The 19,596-nt window shown below is 44.0% G+C and overlaps 1 protein-coding gene across 1 annotated transcript in view; it reads right to left on the bottom strand.

The window, feature by feature from the left end:
• The window catches only part of FAM193A (family with sequence similarity 193 member A), an 87,575-nt gene that overhangs the window by 16,334 nt on the left and 51,645 nt on the right, over positions 1-19,596 (bottom strand). The window contains exons 11-13 of the mRNA XM_060253580.1: positions 18,602-18,875; positions 15,313-15,499; positions 4,559-4,789 (exon numbers count right to left, since the gene is read on the bottom strand). Coding sequence (XP_060109563.1) covers positions 4,559-4,789; positions 15,313-15,499; positions 18,602-18,875 — 692 coding nt within the window. The remainder of the gene's footprint in view (positions 1-4,558; positions 4,790-15,312; positions 15,500-18,601; positions 18,876-19,596) is intronic.

Genomic DNA, 19,596 nt, shown 5'->3' with positions numbered 1-19,596 from the left:
ATGAGCTCTCCACAGGCAGGAAACGTTCCTGGCAATGGGTAATGAAGGGTCTTCTATTATCTGAAGATGCGTACCCAGGATTATGAAAACCTTGGTTAAGTAATTTATTTAAAATTTATACACCTTCATTTATCCTGGGTAACAGCAATAAAACAGTATGTTTTCCCAAAGAAACAACAAAATTAAAACAAGATGCAGGAAGAAAAGCTTTCAAAATGAACTTCAACAGAGATTGCTATCTATCAAGGCACCCACAAAGCCATCATCTTGAGGTACTGAAAACTCTTCCGTAGAGCTGTTTTACAAGAGGGCTATTCTATAACATGAAAGCAGTCACAGAAAAAGCACAGAAGTGGGCAAGCAGAAGAAAGGACCCAATGCAAGAGCTGGAACATTCAAAAGGCCCCGCTGCGCATTTCTTCCTTGGCCGGCAGCTGCACTTCCCCAGATGAATAGCACTAGCAGAGCTTCTTTTTTTTTTTTTTAGCAGAAATGCACAGGAGCACAGTTCCAGCTGCCTTGACATCAGGGGGTGTAGCCTAATATGCAAATGAGTTCCTGCTGTGGTGATTTTTATTTCAGATTCCTAGGCTTAGAGCTGTGCTTCTCCAAAGGAGTGCTCAGTGTATTGAAGGTGAATTTGACTTAAGAACATGGCCAGTTTCATCTTTAGGTATGACTAGCGCTCAGGGCTTTTTTTGTAGAAAAAGCCCTGAGCGCTAGTCATACCTAAAGATGAAACTGGCCATGTTCTTAAGTCAAATTCACCTTCAATACACTGAGCACTCCTTTGGAGAAGCACAGCTCTAAGCCTAGGAATCTGAAATAAAAATCACCACAGATTTATTAGCTAAATATAGGTAAGAAGACAAAAGGAAGTGAAAGGGTCCTGACTGTGAAGAGCAACGGAAGAAAAAGAAGAAAAGAGGAAGGAAATCTGCCAACTGCACAGTATGCAACATCTAACAACTATTTTTTAAAAAGACATCTCCTGATTATATGGGACACAGTAATCAAGCAAGCACAAATGCTGCGAATGAGTAGATGCAAAACTGCTTGCAATCAAATCTTTGAGCTGATTAAAAGAACTCAACAGAAAATGGGCATTTGAAAAAAAAAGGTAAGTTCAGGTGTCAGACATGGGCAGGAACTGAACCATAAATCACGATTCTGCGTGAATCAGGCCAATTCATGGTTTGTTCCAAACTGGCTCTTTTGATCCCATTGCACCTGAAGAGTAAAACGAACCAGATTTTTTTTCTTGGTATGGCATCTGGTTCATGTTTGGTTCATTTTCCCAGACAGCCTGCTGTGATTTCCCCGACCCCCTGCTGCTTTTGGTCAGTTTCACTCCCCTTGGAGGTTCCTGGGAGTGAAACTGACCAGAAATGGCAGGGAGCTGGGGAAAACTGCATTGCCACTTCTGGTCAGCTTCCTGGGAGTGAAACCAACCAGAAGGTGCAGGGTAGCTTCCCTTTCTTTCCCCGGCTTGACATTTCCTAGGAGAGCAGTTTACTGGAAACACCTACTTTGGGGGGCTGTAGCTTGGCCCCCCGAGATCCAATTTGCAGCAAACTTGGAGAGCAGAGTTTGCTGAAGAGTTTGGCGTCTCTAACGCATTGGGGAGCCATTCTAAACATTTCTGAACCAAACAAACCAACAAACCATGAAACAGATCGGGAAACTGAAAAAAACATGAATCAACACAAACCAATGAATCGGACAACCCAACAAACAACGAAATGAAATGAACCACCATTTTCGCATTCCGTGCACATTCTTAGTGTCAATCATATATTTTGCCAACTTCAGTGTCCTTAAATTTTTTGATGGCTGTTGAAGATTTCAAAGTCTGCAAATAGTTTGAGCTTGCATGTATCATAGATAGTAATATCTGAAGCTGGAGAACAAATCTCAGGGTACAGCTGACCTCATTTGAAATGAAATGGGGGAGATGTCTTAGCAGTAGTATGTGCGAAAAGGATCTAGGGGTCTTAGTGGACCATACACTGAACATGAGTCAACAGTGTGATGCGTGGCTAAAAAGGCAAATGCAATTTTGGGCTGTATTAACAGAAGTATAGTGTCCAGATCACGTGATGTGATGGTATCGCTTTACTCTGCTCTGGTAAGACCTCACCTGGAGTATTGTGTTCAGCTTTGGGCACCACATTTTAAGAAGGATATAGACAAGCTGGAACGGGTTCAGAGGAGGGCAATGAAGATAGCGAGGGGTCTGGAGACCAAATCCTATGAGGGAAGGTTGAAGGAGCTGGGGATGTTTAAGCCTGGAGAGGAGGCAGCTGAGAGGTGATATGATCACCATCTTCTAGTACTTGAAGGGCTGTCATCTAGCGGATGGTGTGGAATTGTTTTCTGTGGCCCCGGAAGGTAGAACCAGAACCAGTGGGTTGAAATTAAATCAAAAGAGTTTCCGGCTCAACATTAGGAAGAACTTCCAGACCGTTAGAGTGGAACAGGCTTCCTTGGGAGGTGGTGGGCTCTCCTTCCTTGGAGGTTTTTAAACAGAGGCTAGACGGCCATCTGACAGCAATGAAGATCCTGTGAATTTGGGGGGAGATATTTGTGAGTTTTCTGCATTGTGCAGGGGGTTGGACTAGATGACCCTAGAGGTCCCTTCCAACTCTATGATTCTATAATAGCTTTTAATTTCCTTTCTTCTCCCACTGAGTCAACAAACCCAAAGGCATAGAAGGTTTCAGGCAGGGAAGGAAGGACAGCTGTACCAAAGATAAAAAAAGAAGAGAAGCCTCACCCTGGGAAAAACTCCTTCATGATCAAGAAGTTTCCCCTACCAGGTAAGTATTAGAGAAGAGAAGCAAGCTGGCCATGAGCTGGAGGCCAACCTCAAACAGGTACCAATTGGCAAATGAATTACCAAAAGGATACTGCCAGACACTTTTTGAGAATGTATTCTTCAAGGGAAGCTGGGAAATACTGTGAACTGCCTTAAGTCTCCTTGCAAGAGAAAACACTGGATTCATTTTGAAATAAACAAATATGTATGCAAAACAGCATCCTTCAATAAATTGAACAACATTCCTTCAAAGTAAAGATTAAAGTACATAAAAATACTATGCACCACATGACTACCAGAATATTAATAAAGGTTTTTGTTGTTGGATAATGTGAAAGACCAAGTTAAAAAGTTGTGAGTCCTATTGTCTTGGACAAATCAGAAGCAATTAACTGCTGTGTATCTAATGACTGAAACCATGCACTGTATTTTCTAAAATATAAGACTTTTTTAATTGTGAGGGTTTTTTAAAGGGGGGGAGGTCATCAGAAGTTTGGATACACTTTTATGTAGTGTTCTCCCCATTCTATGACTGGTGGGATCTGCTATGGGGAGCTACCACCCTCACAGCCTAGCTGATCTAGGGCCACATTGCCTGTGTGCCTGCAGAAGGAGACAAGAGGGTGTGTAAATTAGTCACACAGTCTGCACACACTTTCTGGCTTGTCTGGAAAGCACAGAGAGAGAGAAAAGCTAGCCTCTCTGTCACCTGGAGGAGGGACTGGAAGCAGTTCATGCAATCAAGTTGCAGAATATGGTCTCTTTCCATTGCATTTCTTTTTTTTTGGCTTGGCTAGAAAGTGGGGAGGAAAATACAGGAGAGTAGCCCCAGCAGCAGCTTTGTTGTCCCGATCAGTGTTCCCTCTAAGCTGAGTTAGTGTGAGCTGGCTCACAGTTTTTTAGCCTCCGGCTCACACATTTTTGTCTTAGCTCAGGAAAAATGGCCCCAGAGCAAACTAATTTATGCAGTAGCTCACAACATTAATGGCAGTAGTTCACAAAGTAGAATTTTTGCTCACAAGACTCCACAGATTAGAGGGAGTACTGGTCCTGATTGTTGTTTTCTGGCTAGGATCAACTGGACCAGTAGAGACAAGTAGAGGCAATGACAGAGGCCATGGCTGCAGTGACAACAGAGCTCTTGGGAAATTGGGGCAGGAAGGGGACTCAGATGGTCATTTGTTGGAGGAGGACATCTCTGGCAGGCTGGCTCATCTGTTCTTTTTTTGGGGGGGAGGGGCACCTGAAACTCAGTCATCAGTTTTTCTCTACAGTTTTTCTCTTTCTTTAGGGAAACTGCCTTATTCAGGGTCATCTTCCTATCAAGCAAATACAATCTAGCCATTAATTAATCATGTAAGTGACAATCTAAAATAAACAAGGCTTGTATAATCTTCTGCATGTTTTCTTCTTTTAAATGCACAGGTGAAAGCTGAACAGAAAAAGGGCAGAGAAATGGGTTAAGTATCACCTCCCCATTTACTTTTCCACTAAAAACTGTACATGCTCTTTTTTTTAAATGGCTTTGCTACGTGCATTTGAATAACCAGCAGTTTGTCCCTCCATCATACATTCATTAACCTTCTGCCCAGTTGTCAAACCTTTCATTTCTGTTAATGAGAAAAAGAGGTCTAATAAAATAGCACATCATCATCTCAAGGCTAGGATACTTTTAATACCCCACTGTCTTCTCTCATTCCTTTCATGGTGTGACTTCCTCTAAAATATGTCAGGTCTTACCTTTTTCTGCTTATGCCTAGCTCTTTTGGCTGCCCGCGTGCTCTTTACTGGTTTAGTCTCAGGGCTGTTTATAAACTGTAGCAAGTCTTCTACTTTTCTATGATCGACAACACTCTCTCTATCCAATATTAGTTCTGATTTCTTAGGCTGTTCTTCTTTCCTTTTCGTTAAACGCAGGCGAAGTTTTTCTCTCATTTCAGCATAATTTCTACTAGTTGGTGCTGCTGGTGGCTATCAGGGAATAAAAAATGTTATAGGAGTCAAATCCCGAAGTTTTATAAGAACACTCCAAATTCAACATACAGTTTCAGTAGCCGTTCTCACTCAGTATGGTTAATGTTATGAGAACCAAATATAACCAAATGTAATAATCATTACGTCAACAATGAGTCTTTTATGTGAAGCTTCAACTTAATTTAAAACTGCTACTTCTAAACACTGTATTACTTGGGCATCTGTATCAAAAGCACACTACCACCTAGTAATTAAGTTGGAAATAGCTACAAAACTATGGCTAAATCATGAAGAAATCCAAGAATGCTTAAAAATAAAGAATAGCTCAAAGCTTGACAGTTATCTACCCAAAGACATTTTGATGTTAGGAAATGCAAAACAAGGTTTTTTTGGCAGGGAAAAAAAAAGAAAAACAATATATAGAAAAATTTGTCATGACCAGGTCACCCTTATGTGTGTCCAAACATTTACACAATATTGCCATTAAATGAGAATAGAATGAGTCTTTTCTTGGTGAACTCAACCATGAACTGAGGGGGACTTCATTGGCTCCTGCCCTCCTCTTGCAGAACCAGGTTAATACAGCAGCCAAAATATACTTTTTTTTCATTTGCACTTGGCTCAGAGAAGATCCCTTTTTCTGCACTCAGTTGATCTGGCCATGCTGATCTATGCTAGATGCAAACATAATGAAATATCCCAGCAGAAGATATACATGGAAAGAGACATTTCCAGTCATTACTGTGATTTTCTGGAATGGTATTAGGAAGCCAGAATTCTTAGTGAAATGACATTACGCTCCCTAACGAAATGCATGTTTTTTTCAAGTTTGGTTGCTGCTAGCCAGCTTACAGCATGTGCTTGTGCATTTCCCTGATTCTACTGATTTCTTCCCTCCAACTGAATCCTTGCAAAGGAGGAGGAAACAGCGCTTCCAGCCAACCACCTCTGGAGATGAGCCATAGAGAAAAGCTGGTTGTTTACCTGTAATTGATTATCTTCAAGCAGTCATCTGTGCAGTTATTTACTTTGGGTACTGTGTCTGCACTGGACTTGATACAGAAACATCTAGAGCTATTTCTCAGCATTTTTGGTGTGCTTTTCCTCTGCTCTGGGAAGCAGGCATCGACTTGACATGCAAAGGTCAATGGACCCAGCCAGGTAGTTGCACTGTGAATGTCCTTGAGTGGGATACCAGTGAAGAAGGCCATCGATGTGGAAACAACCCATGCGATAACAGCCCAGGTAAGGGCTGTCCAGCCAATTGGTAACACAGAGAAACAGTAATGGTTACTCACTTGCAGGAGATCACAGACTCTTTTGTAGGACCCAAGCAGGACACAGAACTGGTTGTCACGTTGAAATGACCTAGTTCTGCCCAAGTAAAAGGCAAACACACACTGCAAATCCAAGCTGTGCAGCACTCACTGGCCATCATCATATGGGCAGGGTGGCGGCGTAGGTAAACTTATAGACAGACAAGTGGAAGGGTGATAGCACTTTGGGCAGGAAAGAGAAGTCCAGTCTAAGACTATCTTGTCCTTATGAAAAACTATATAAGGAGCACCAATCCAAAAAGCAGAGAGTTCACTTGCTCTTATTGCAGAAGTATTTAGAAAACTGTCTTCCATGATAATAGATGTGATGAGGATGTAGCCATAGGTTCAAATGGCTTGCTCATAAGCTGGGAAAGCACCAGAGACAAACTCTCTTCAGGGGTCAGAGCCTTCCATGGAGGATGGAGATTTAGGAGGCCCTTGAGAAAATGTTTTGTTGTCTGATGAAAAAATAAAGAGTGATCTCGTATAGGCCAAAATTGCTGAAAGATGCACTTTTACAGAAGTGTAACTCAATCTGGAGTGTTGCAGTAAAACCAAGTATGGTAGGATCTCTGGTAAATGGGCTGACTCCAGGGTAAAGATGATGTCCCTCAGCACAAAAGAAAAACCAATGCCGCTTCATACGGTACGACTGCCTGGTGGAAAGCTTCAGAGTGTGCAGTACAATATTAGCAACCTCTGGAGCAATTCCTATTGTAGAATCTTCCAAGCTGTCAGGTTGAATAATGAAGGATTGTGGTCCAGAATCATTCCATTCTGCTGAGACAGCAGGTCTGTAGCCGGAGGCAGCAATGGTAGTTTCTCCTGGATAAGGGGAAACAAGGGCTTGTCTGGGCCGCCAATAGCTGACTTGGAGTCATGAATAATCTTTCAGATCACCTTAACAATTAGTGGAGAAGGTCGAAATGTGTAGCATACTGCCCCATGCCATCAATGAAAAAAGGCATCTCCTAGGACAGGGGTGCAAGATGCATCTGGCCCCTGCAAGCCTCGAATTAGGCCCGTGAGTGATTGCCTCTCCACTGCTTCCTCCTTCCTGTTTCTTGCATTGCAACTCTTTTGCCCAGTCTCTTTCTGCTTCATAGAGGCTGAGGGCTTCTTCCCTTCCTCCTCTACGGAGGGAGAGGAAGGAAAAGAGCCAGAGAGACAGACAGACAGAGATAGAGAAATGGCATCTCGTGGCAGCAGAACAATGTTTTATTCCAGGTACAAGGTAGCAAACACTTGCGGCATGTGCAACTTGCCAGACTGACAAGACACAGACGTTACAGCCCAAATAAAGGTTACAGGTTAATGGTTCATCACTTCTCTCTCCTAACCCTCTCAAATGTCTTTGAATTAGTTCCCAGACTACAGTGTTACTTTTCTCCGAGGTCACATTCCAGCTTTGCAGACATTTTTGGTTGGTACCTATCTTCCATTATCAGGGAGACAAGATTGTTGCTTCCCACAATAAGTTACCTGTAATGGACTCATATGTTACCAAACCTATTCTAGATAAATCCATAAAAGAAGATAATGAATATAAAGGTTAGTAAATATGTACATTGAAATACATTGGTTAGTGCAGTCAGGAATACATGTGCATAAATGCATATATGAACACACAGAACAATATAATAGTGGATATAGGAATATGCTTGGGACAATTAGCCAATCATCAGCAATGACGATAATATTAGAAAAATCAATAGACTGTTACTGGACCACAAGGTTGAAATAAATCCTTATCAGTGGAGAGGGGTGGGGGGAAGAGAGAGAGACCCTTTCCGTTTCTTAAAGATTGTGGGGGGGAATAAAACTAACAGCACAACTTTCAGATACAGCTATAAATAATGTGAGTCCATCTGTCCTTATAGCTTGAAAAGTGAACTAATTTCAGTTGCTAATTGACAATAGCAGGCATTGATAATGAGAGTTTTCAATTCCATTCAGGAGGATGCACTGCCTTGAGCTTCATTATCAGTTGCAATTCAGCAGTCTCTCTTTCTAATCTCCCTCTGAAATTCCTTTGTAAAAGAACTGCTACTCTTAGGTCAGCAATTGCATTTCCTGGAACATTAAAATGTTCCCCCATTGGTTTTTCAGTGTTGTAAATTCTAACAGCGGTAGAAAAGAGCAAGAGTCCACAAGCACATTAAGGACTAACAAAATTTGTGGTTGTGCTTTTGTGAGTCACTCCTCACTTCTTCAGACTTATTTTCATTCATTCTTTGCATCCTCCTGAACTGAATCCTCCTGTCACAAATTGAGACCGAGGTTTCCTGTCACCATGCCTATCACCCTTCTGCATATTACACCTAATCCAATCAAACCTGCTATTGCCATTTAGGCATGTGAAAATCATCTTTATAAAGTTTACATCTCTGGTACCTTGCATTACACTGGCCCAACAAAGTGACATTTATGTCAGATCCATCCCTCATAACAAACCAGTTCGACACCTCTGCCCTAGGGATTTCCTCACTGAATAGAAAACTCAGCATTGGGCATTAGTTGCAGTAGAAAATGCATCCACAGTTGGCCGATCGTACTGCTTGAAAACTGGTTGTAGACAAGAGCTTCTATGGACCACTTGTGTTCCTGCTGAGATGTCTGCTTTGATATTCATGGTCCCTGGAACATGGATGGCCATTGAAAATATGGCACTAATGAGACTCTAGTCCCAAAGAGTCATGGCAGACTTGTGAAGTCTATGGCAGGCTGTCCCATGTTCTGTGTTCACAAAATACATAGTTGCCACATTGTCTGTGGCAATCTGTAGTGTCTTGCCTTATAGGGTGCACAACGAAGATGTTAGGGTATTCCAAGGGGAGAGATCCATCTGCCGACTCTTGACGGGGTGCCATTAACACCGGTCCCTAAGGTCAGGAGTTTAGGCGTGCTCCTTGAGTCCTCCCTTACAATGGAGGCCCAAGTAGCAGCCACTGTTAGATCTGCCTTTTTTCATCTTCGGCGGGCACGGCAGCTGGCTCCTTTTCTGGAGCACAACGATTTAGCGATGGTAATCCATGCTACGGTCACCTCAAGAATAGACTACTGTAATGCTCTCTACATGGGGCTACCCTTGACGCAAACCCGGAGACTACAGCTAGTGCAGAATGCTGCGGCACGGCTGCTAATGAGGCTGCCACGATGGGAGCACATTCAGCCAGTGCTGAAAGAACTGCACTGGCTACCTGTTGTGTTCCGAGTTCGCTTCAAGGTGTTGGTATTGACCTTTAAAGCCCTTTATGGTCAGGGACCTGCATATCTACGGGACCGCCTTTCTCCATATATCCCCCAGAGAGCACTGCGGTTCAGGGGCAAAAAACCTACTCTCGGTCCCCGGACCAAAAGAAGCCAGGCTATGCGTGACAAGATCTAGGGCTTTCTCGGTGGCAGCACCAGAGCTTTGGAATGCTCTTCCAGAAGCCATACGGGCCCTGCGGGATCTGTCTGCATTCTGCAGGGCCTGTAAGACCGAGTTGTTCAAGCAGGCCTTCGAGGCTTGACGAAGATGGCTGCCACCGGACATCACACAGAACGCCGGTGTTCACGGCTTGGAATTCTAATGCCGCTATAATGTATTCAGCACTATATAATGGTTTTAATAATCTCGAATTGTAATACGTTTTTAAACTGAAAATGTAAATTATGGTTTTATATATTTTATTTAATTGTGTAGATACTGTGAGCCGCCCTGAGTCCGCTTGCGGAGAGGGCGGGATATAAATCAAATGTAATAAATAATAATAATAAATAAATATAAACTGCTAGCAGTTCCAGGGAGTTGATATGAATACGCTGCTGGGCGAGCAACCACTGATCTTGGACAAATGGATTCCTGCAATGGGTTCCCCATCCCCATCGTGAGGCATGCATATAAATCATGACATGAGGGGTTTGTGGTACTGAATCAAACTCAGTGGCGTACCACAGTCAGATGATGGTGTGGACCTAACTGTCCATTGTAATGTTCTCCCAGGGGTCCTGATACAGACAGAATTGGGTCCCTCAGGGTGGGGTGATTAGCAGTGGAGTGGCTCTTGGGTGGTACAGAGGAGAGTCAAAACAACTGCTTGAACTGTTGTGAAGTTTTTTTGGAAGAGGCAGATGGTTTAGTCTTGGAATGAAAGGTAGGCTTAGTAGGAAAAGATTTCTTTTTCCATTGCTCAGTCAGTGGGGGGGGGGGGGGGAGCACTAGGGCTTCCCTGCAGAAAAATTCCAAGTCTTGGAACGAGTGACAATGAGTCAGATGTTCTGTGCCCTTTTTCTGCCATCATCCACTGACATCAGCATTTCACTTGTCAATGCATGGAAGAGTCCGTCACCATCAAACAGGAGGTATTCTATCTTTGCTTTGATGCCTGGTTGCAAAGACGCTGAACAGAGCCATATATGATGGCAGAGAGCCACCAACGTAGCCAGAATGCGGGACAAGCAGGTAACCAAGTGTCTCACCGTAGAGATGTGTTTACAGACCGTACAGATTTCTTGGACTAGAGAGATTGCAGTTGACTGGATATCAAAAGAGAAGTGAGAGAGATGTAATGTCAGCTGGCTGGCTAAGATGACATATGCTGAAAAATAGAATAGGTGGGTATGGAGCATAGTCACTATTGTTGTTCAAGTGTAGATCTTTTTTTGATAAGACATCTATCTTCCTTCCTTCTCTGTCAGGAAGTGCAAGATTCCATGCTTGTTTGGTTTTGGTGGAAGAGTGAACAATAACAGAATTTGACTTTAGTTGACTGGACCCTATACATGGCCTTGTATCATTTCAATATTGGAGATGTAGAGGCTGATTTCCCTCAAGCCTCCTTAAGGGTTTTGTCCTGGAGCAGGGCAAACTCAGACAGTATCAACCAAGAGCAACAAAGCAGGGACATTAACCAGGAACTCAGTCCAAAAGTCATACACAAGGGAGGCAGCTGAGAACCCAAGGAACAAGGTACAAGCAGGTCCAAGAGGTTTAGTCAAGCAGGTCCGTCATACAAAGCCAGGAGTTCAGAAAGCACAAGAGGTGTCAGAAGCTGTGGTCATGGTGTTTCTGGAATGTTGACGAGTTGCTCCCACACCTGAGCTGTCTGAGGTCCTGTGTTTCATGGGTAGCTCACAGCTGGGTCTTGTTGAACATGCATTTGGCTCATAAGCCCCAAGTGCTCCTCCTGACTTGGTAAATGCCGCGCTGCAAGGCACATACTGTCTCCTCTTGAGGAGCTCCAAGTGTGCCCGTCGCCTCCTGTGTTCCCCTGGCCCTGGGGAAAGGGGAGGAGAGGCAGCCTTTCTTGAATCCTGGGTTGTTGGCTCACTGCCTGTTGGGGTTGCCTCCTCTTTGGTCTCAGTGCCCATGGGGCTAGGGTCCTTAGCAATTTCAACAACTGATGCCCAAGGATCCGCTTCCTCTGCTTCAGAGTCACTGACAGGGGTGGTAACAGGCTCATCTGGCCAGGCATCAGCTGCTGCAGGCTGCTGACCTATGACAGGTTTCAAGATGTATAGGGAGTACACGAAGAAGAGCACCCAGAGGCAAATCAGATTTCAGAGTCCCTGGAGTAGCCTAGAATGTTTGGACACCCAATGTGGACGTGATTGGGATGGAGGTTGAGACTGGCTGCGTCAGGACTGAAGCTGCATGCCTTGCCAAGGGCTTGATGAGCACTGAGACCTCGTGATCTCAAGACTGGCAACAGAGCAAGAGTGATCATTCTGACAGGAGCCAGTGGGCTGCAGGTGAGAATGTTTGTCATCTCAGGATTGTGAGTGATAAGCGTGTCATGATGGAGATCAAGAAGGTGACTGGGACCGAATGTAGTAAGGTCCATGTGAATAAAACTGGAAGCCATAATGGTGTCTCGGCAGTGAACATATGAAGCTGCCTTCTACTGAATCAGACCCTCAGTCCATCAAAGTCAGTATGTTCTACTCAGACTGGCAGCGGCTCTCCAGGGTCTCAAGCGGAGGTTTTTCCATGCCTTTTTGCCTGAACCCTTTTTAGTTGGAGATGCCGGGGACTGAACCTGGGACCTTCTGCTTACCAAGCAGATGCTCTGCCACTGAGCCACTGTCCCTCCCCATCAACCCTGATGAATATCTACTACCCACAGTGCACTCCTGGCGATAAGTAGATCAAGAATGAGACCACTGGATTTGAGAGTAGTAGTCTAGTCCAGTGGCAATGGGATCGATGTCTCAATGTTTCTTGAGTGTCTTGGGTTTCAGTCCATCAGAATTGGTCTCCATTCTCTGTCAAAGGTGGGATGGCTGACCTGGTCGAAGGTGATCAGGACAGGATGGCAATTGCTGGCCCAGGGGAAGATTGTTGGCCCATGATGACAATTTGACTGGTTGAGCTTGAGGCTCTAAGACCGGGGTGGGGTGGGGGGAGCCCTTAGGGAGCTTCTCTAGCCGAAGGCAGAGTTGAGGGTCCTATGATGATGAATAGGGGAACAGGAATTGGCTTCGGAGCTGGATTTGACGGTTTTGATCATTTAGATTTCAAACCCGATGCTGTCAAACCCAGTGTCTGTTTTTTTTTACTTATCTCTCTTCTGTCAGGGCAAAGTGAATGCCCCTGAGCTCCTGGATGGCATCAAATCTCTCCACAGTGGAGGTGGGGCAGGTAGTGTAGGCTGGCATCGAGTTGACTGCACCATTAGTGTTCTGAGAGACTTCTGTGTAAGGGCCATTCCGAGGTGAGCTGCCTTGTTTTTTACAAGCCTGTTCTGTCAATTTTGAACAGTAAGCACAAGATTCCATCTGGTGACTGTCCTCAAAGCAAAGCAAACAAAATTCATGTCTGTCTGTGGAGGGAATCTTTGCTTGGCAGACACAGCACTTTTTGAAAACACGCCTCCTTCCATACACCAAAGATTGAGGGCAATATGGGGAAAGGAGGGAGGGGGGGATAGGGATATGAGGGAGAGGCAGACATACACTAAGGAAGCTTTTTAAAATATATAGACAAACACGGAAGACGTGAGGGAAGACGGAAAGGTAAAAACACTGAGGGGGGAAAAACACAATGAAAGAGACGTCCTGTAAAGCAGGGCCAGGAACCAGTACCAGGGCCAACCCCTGGGCCAGGAACCAGTACCAGGTCGTGGCCTGTTTGCAATGGGCCACGCAGCCTGGCCCCCCCCCCGCGGTGCCTCCCCCCTCCACTGTTTTCACCATTTTAAGGCTGGGGAAGGGGCCGTGAAGTGCCTCCCTGGCTGACCTCCCCCCACCCCCGCTGATTAGCTGATCGCCCAGGAAAACTGCAGCAGCAGCGGCGAGGGACGCTGCCCTTACCTCCTTTCTGCGGGGGGGGGGGGTCGACCTGGGAGGAGCTTCACGGCCCCTTCCCAGGCCTTAAAATGGTGAAAACGGGGGGGGGGGGAGGAGGCGTGGCTGCACAGGGGGGCAAAGGTGGGAGGAGGAAACAGGGAAAGAGGATAGCTCCAAGTGGGCAGCCGTGTTGGTCTGAAGCAGTAGAACAAAGTAGGAGCCAAGTTGCACCTTTAAGAGGCAGCGAGGCTGCATGGGTGAAGAAGGAGGGAGAAGGAAACGGGGGAGGAGGAGGCTGCGTGGGGGGTGAAGGAGGAAGGAGGAAACGGGGGAGAAAACCGGGGGGAGGAGACACCATCGGGGGCGGGGGGAGGCCGAATTGGGTGCCCCACCCTGCTGGCCCTGGGGCTGCGGTCAGCGGACCAGCCCAAGGGCCAAAAAGGTTAGGGACCACTGCAATAAAGCACCAAATAGCACAGCAGTCGAAAAAGAACTGAGTGGAGGGTTAGCCGTTCCTCAGCTCCAGGCATGTGCAGTCAATGCCTGCTTCCCACAATGGAGGAAAAGCCCACCAAAAATGCTGAAGAATATTTCTAGAAGCTTCCATATTGAGTCCAATGCAGGAGCAGTATTTAAAGTGTAGGACTGCACAGAGCCCACAAAAAAGATTCAGAGTTCTCTTTCTGTCCGTCCTTTTGGGGAGGGGGGCGCACAGCCCTTTTGTTCTTCTATGGCTGGGTGAATAGAGAGCTGAGGCAGCTTCTTCAGGGGCCCACTGTACTTACTCCTTTGGTTTATTTTACTTTAAACTTGGTACTTTAGTAGAAGGGCAGCACTCGCTCCACTGCAATTTTAATGTCATTTGGTTGGAAAACACCCACTCCCAGCCTCAATGCCACCTCCACTCCTACTTTCTTGCTTCTCATTTACATTCTCTTACTAATGTCAGTTTATGAAACAGCCTTCCCAAGGAAGGAAGATTCCAATGACCAGCAAAAGGGCCAATGGCTATGCTTGATTTGTATGGGATACAACAGAAAATGTAGGCATCATTATTGTGCATTTATTATATAGTGTTAATTGAGGTTTTATGTTATTACTCCCATCTTGAAGCCCTATATTTAGCCAGAAAGGCAGGCATATAAATATCTAAAATGAAATTATATTAATGATTTACTTTGTTTAAAGATCTTTTGTTGCTACATTTTAAATTTGGAATATGAAGAGCTGGTTTTCAGAAAGAAGAGCTGCTTAGCACCCTATCTACTGGCCTTAGGATATTCTCGCAATAACCTTGTCGGTAAAGTACTTTACAGCGTAGGGCAGAAAGGCTGCATTCAGCTGTCATAAAAAAGTTGCCATTAAGTTCTAACGTGGCACAAACAGTTTGCTGCGATGCCTGCGCACACACTTCCCAATTGTGTGGAGACTCATCAAACACTTCCTATGACATCCAAATGCAGGAATCCCAGTGCTACAGTCTACCCCTCACACCGTAGCCTCACAAGCAGCAGGAGAGAACAGACGGGCAAAGCTAGGGACTCATTCTTCTTCCACCCCCAAAGCAGACATCTAGGCTGCCTTCAGACAGCACAAAAAGATGCCATTATTAGACTCTGTTTTGGCACAGTCTGTTGTCATGCTTGCATACGGCCTTTGCTCCTCCCACCGCCTTCCTTGTCTAGCGAACAGAACTTGAACAAATACTTGCCAGCTTGATCAGGCACCAATTCACTGTGACATCCAAATCAAGTCATTAACTAATCTGCAGCACACCGAAAAATCAATGAGTTTTGACTAGAGTGACTCTGCACTGGATCACACTGTAAACCCCACAGATCTAGTCAGTATGTTTTCAGGACACAGCCTACATATAAAGAAAAAACGCTAAGAAGCCTATAAGTAATATGCTGTTAACAGACTACTTACTCCACCATGGCCAAAGAATTCACAGTAGCAACAATCACAGTATTTTCCTTCTTTCTGGTTTGTAGATGTTGAGGTACTAGAGCTGTGCTCTGAACAGCTGTCTTCATCTTGGCTGTCCTCACCATCATATTGCTGGTGGCCATATATGCTGCTGTCCTCACAATGATGGCCTTCACAGTCAGGATCACTACATTAAGATTAAGAAAATAGATCTCTTAACCTCAGCCCTGCTGTTGTTATTGTGCCAATGTGAAAAGCAAAGAATTCAATGCATGAGGATCAGGCTTTTTCACATATGAGAAAAAGAATACTATATTGTACCAGGTTCTGAGTTAATAAACGGCAGCACCATGAAGTCATTTTACAACCGTCTTTCCATCTTCTTGCACTTCGCAATGCACACATGATTTCAATCTAACATAGATCAACCTTTGGGGCAAAATATCATAATTGATACCAACAAGTATGCAGTCTGTTTTCAGTGACTCTTTAAGACCTTGACAAGACAATAAAACCAAACTGAAAACAAATGTTTGACAAATATAATTCTCCAGACAGACTGGGAGGAGATGGAAAGCTGAAGTCAGTGAGGCAGATAAAGGAAGGAGACAGGGTTCCCAACTCCAAGTTGGGAAATCCCTGGAGATTTGAGGGATAGAGCCTGTACAGCGGGGTTTGAGGAGGGGTAGGACCTCAGGTACAATGCCATAGACTCTACCCTCCAAACCAGCCATTTCCTCCTAGGGAACCATTGTTGCCAATCTCCAGGTGAGGGCTGGAGATCACTCAGAATTACAGCTGCTTTCCAGATGGCAGAGATAATGGAGATGGAGAAACTGGCTGCTTTGCAGGGTGGACTCTGTCATTATACCTTGCTGAGGTTGCTTCCCTCCTGCTTTGGCCCACACTGTGATTTCAGGCCAGTCACAGACTTTCAACCTAACCTACTTCATAGGGTTGTTGTGCAGATCAAAAGGGAGAGAGGAGAATGTTGTAAGCTGCTTTCATCCACACTGTGGGGAAAGACTGTACTTTTCCTTTTTTTTTTTTTCCAACAATAAAACAGTTTATTGAAACTTGTTTACAGTACAAAATACTTATAGAAATAAATTGGTTTAGCTATATAGTACATTTGGTACATTCAAAACACCCCCACCACCATTCCCACCCCACCACCAAGAGCTTAAGGGGAGTTACCAAAACATAAATTCAAATTCCTCATTTCAATTCCCACACTTTTTATCCATAGATACAGTGGATTCCAAATCTCTTTACAAGCCGAGTAAGACTGTCCTCTCAATTTCATTGTTAAGATATCTAGTTCTACAGCCTCTAATAACTTTTGCACAAACTCATCCCTTTCTGGGATTTCTGCAACTTTCCAGTACCTGGCATATAGGATTCTAGCCACAGTGACAATATATAACAGATTTTTTTTTTTCTAATTTGGGGAGATTTTCCTTTACTATGCTTAACAGGTAAAATTCTGGTGTATGCGGGAGCCTTATTTTAAAAAAATTTTGGCACCAGATATTGACTTGGGCCCAATATTTTTTGGCGTGAGCACACTGCCACCAAATATGAAATAAGGTTCCTTTCACCTTTCCACATTTTCAACATTTATTGGAGTAGCTTGGGTAGATCTTGGCCAATCTCTCTGGGGTTAAGTACCATCTATAGGCCATTTTATACAGGTTTTCCTTAAATTCATTAGCCAGAGTTAGTTGAAGGTTATGTTTCCAGATATTTTCCCATTCTTTCAATTCCATATTATATCCAAAGTCAGTCAGCCATCTAATCCAACTCTCTTTGACCAATTCATCTTGCATTTTGTTCATTAATAACCAATTATATATTTTGGATATTAGTTTCTGCCCATCATATATTATCGTGTCCAAATCATTTGGTTTTTTATAAAAACCTATTTTTTTATCTGCCTGGAATCTGGAGTTGATTTGTGTTTTTGTCCACCAATCCAATTTGATATTATCATCTAGGATCAAATTATGGGTGGAGTCTAACAAAACATTGTAATTATAGTTGGTATCCCAGGAATAAACATTTGGATACTGAGATGCCTCCACAGGGGAGAGCCAAAGAGGGACTTGTGTATAAAACATTTTCCTTATTTCGCTCCATACCTTAAAGATCGGCTTTCTGATAACATGGCGAAAGAAGTTATTATTCTCCAGGGGGGTCTGATACCATATGTATGAATGCCAGCCTCTAACTAAATCTGCCCCCTCTAGCACCAGCAGTCTTTTATTTTCCAAGAGTAGCCATTCCTTCGCCCAAGTAAGGCAACAAGCTTTGTAATAAGTTCTCCACTCTGGCAGGGCTAAGCCACCTCTAAGACTGTACTTTTCCTAAGTCGAGGCTGCTGGGAGGAGGAAGGAGATGGAAAGCTGAAGTCAGATAAATTCCCTTACAGAAAACAGCCACCTTGGGTGGATGGGAAGACAGCAAGGGAGGGCACTAGCCCAGAGCCTCTCTAAAGTCCATTGTATTTCTCCTCACAACGGGCCTTATTCCTAGTGTTTTTAACAAAAGGAAAGGTCAACACTAACTGATCACCCACAATTCTCTAATTCTCCACCAGTCTTTAATTTGTATTTCCGCAGAAGTAAAACTGTCAGAGGCAGGTGATAGCCATAAGCAGCAGACTAATGCAAAACAGGAAGCCATGGAAGAAGTAACAAGCTCTTCAAACCATCACAGAACAAATAAGACACACTTTTGCAGGGAAATACCAAGAACTCAAGTTATACTTTGCCTGCTTTACATTTTCATCATATTTATGGATTATGTCGCTGTACTGACCACCAAACTTAAAGGAGGCATTCAGACAACCCTCTTCCAATTGCAGGAATACATTTATTTTCCAACCAGCTAAACAGCCAACTTTGTTGCAGTCTAATTTTGCAACCACTTACTTGAAAGCAAGCTCCACTTTGTACAGGCGGATTTGCTCCCAAATAAATATGAGCAAAATTCTCCTGACCCAAACTAGCCCAATCTCATCTGATCACAGAAGGGGGTCGGCCCTGCCTACTATTCGCATGGAAGGATCCTCCAACACTAGAGTTGTGACATGGAGGCACGCAATGGCAGACCATCTTTGAATGTCTCTTGCCTTGAATATTCTATGGGGTTGCCAAAAGTCAACTGTGACTTGACAGCCAAAAAAAAAAAAAATCACATATATGGTTGGGTTGTGATGAAACAACCTTGCCTTTTACTACAACACCAAAAGACATACTTAAGAGACAAAAACAAAACAAAATCTTACCTGCAAGCTCTTGATGGATCACTGATCAGACACTCTGTGGCTGAAGGAGATACAACGGTTGTAGAAAAAAGATCTGAACAGGCATCCCCAAAGCCAGAAGCCGTTGAAGTAACCTCAGTGAAAGAAGGAGCATCAGGACTTTGGAGATGAGGAGCAGAATTTGGAGAAAGCACCACAGGAGAGAGAGAAGGAAGCAATGCTAAACAAGTAGAATTGTTTTGTGGTGCAGCTGGCAAAGAGTGATCCTCTGTACTGATACTGTGAAACACTTGACCTAAATGAGACAAAAAATCCCACTCAGATTATTCAAACGCCAACCACTGTGTGTGTGGGGGGGGGGATACAAAATTTAAGTTACAGGAACTCATGTTAACAGTTCAGAATTAATTGCATTTTGTTTGAATGGCTATCTGAGAAAATAGCTGCCTCTGTTTCCTCTGCCAGAGACAAGAGCAGATGAGAGGAGGGGAGTTTAACACACACCCAATCCCAACCCTGCTAACTTCAAACACTACCTCCCCCTAAATAAAATTAAGATTGTTGTTGGATGCAATCATGAACCCTGAATTACTGGGTTCTGAAAAGATCTGTTATTTACTGTCTGATTTGGACAACTTTGTGACTCCTGGAACAGCATTTTTAGCTGGACCGCTAGGGGGAAAGCTGCACACAAGCAATATGTTGCTGTTTCCTATAATGTGACCACTTAAGTTTTCATAAGTTTTCATAAATTTCCAAACATATCTAGAGGTTTCCCTACACTCGTCCATCCATTGGTTAACTGACAGAATGTCTATGCATGCACTGATTTCTTCTGTGAATCCTGTTTTGCAATGACATGATTTCAGGCAACTAAACCTACCACGATTCCCAGGTACTCATCTAATTACATCCTGAATTGAGAATCTAGGTTTTCATATTTCCCTTTTTTGTTCTGCAGAACCTCTGCTGAACACTTCAAGCATCCAAATGAAATTCTATGCTTCAAGTTTGCA

Source organism: Heteronotia binoei, chromosome 14 (genome assembly GCF_032191835.1).
Source record: "Heteronotia binoei isolate CCM8104 ecotype False Entrance Well chromosome 14, APGP_CSIRO_Hbin_v1, whole genome shotgun sequence".
In the NCBI taxonomy this organism is placed as follows: domain Eukaryota; kingdom Metazoa; phylum Chordata; class Lepidosauria; order Squamata; family Gekkonidae; genus Heteronotia; species Heteronotia binoei.
Note: the sequence above shows the minus strand (reverse complement) of the source record. Positions and strands in the feature narration are given on the sequence as shown.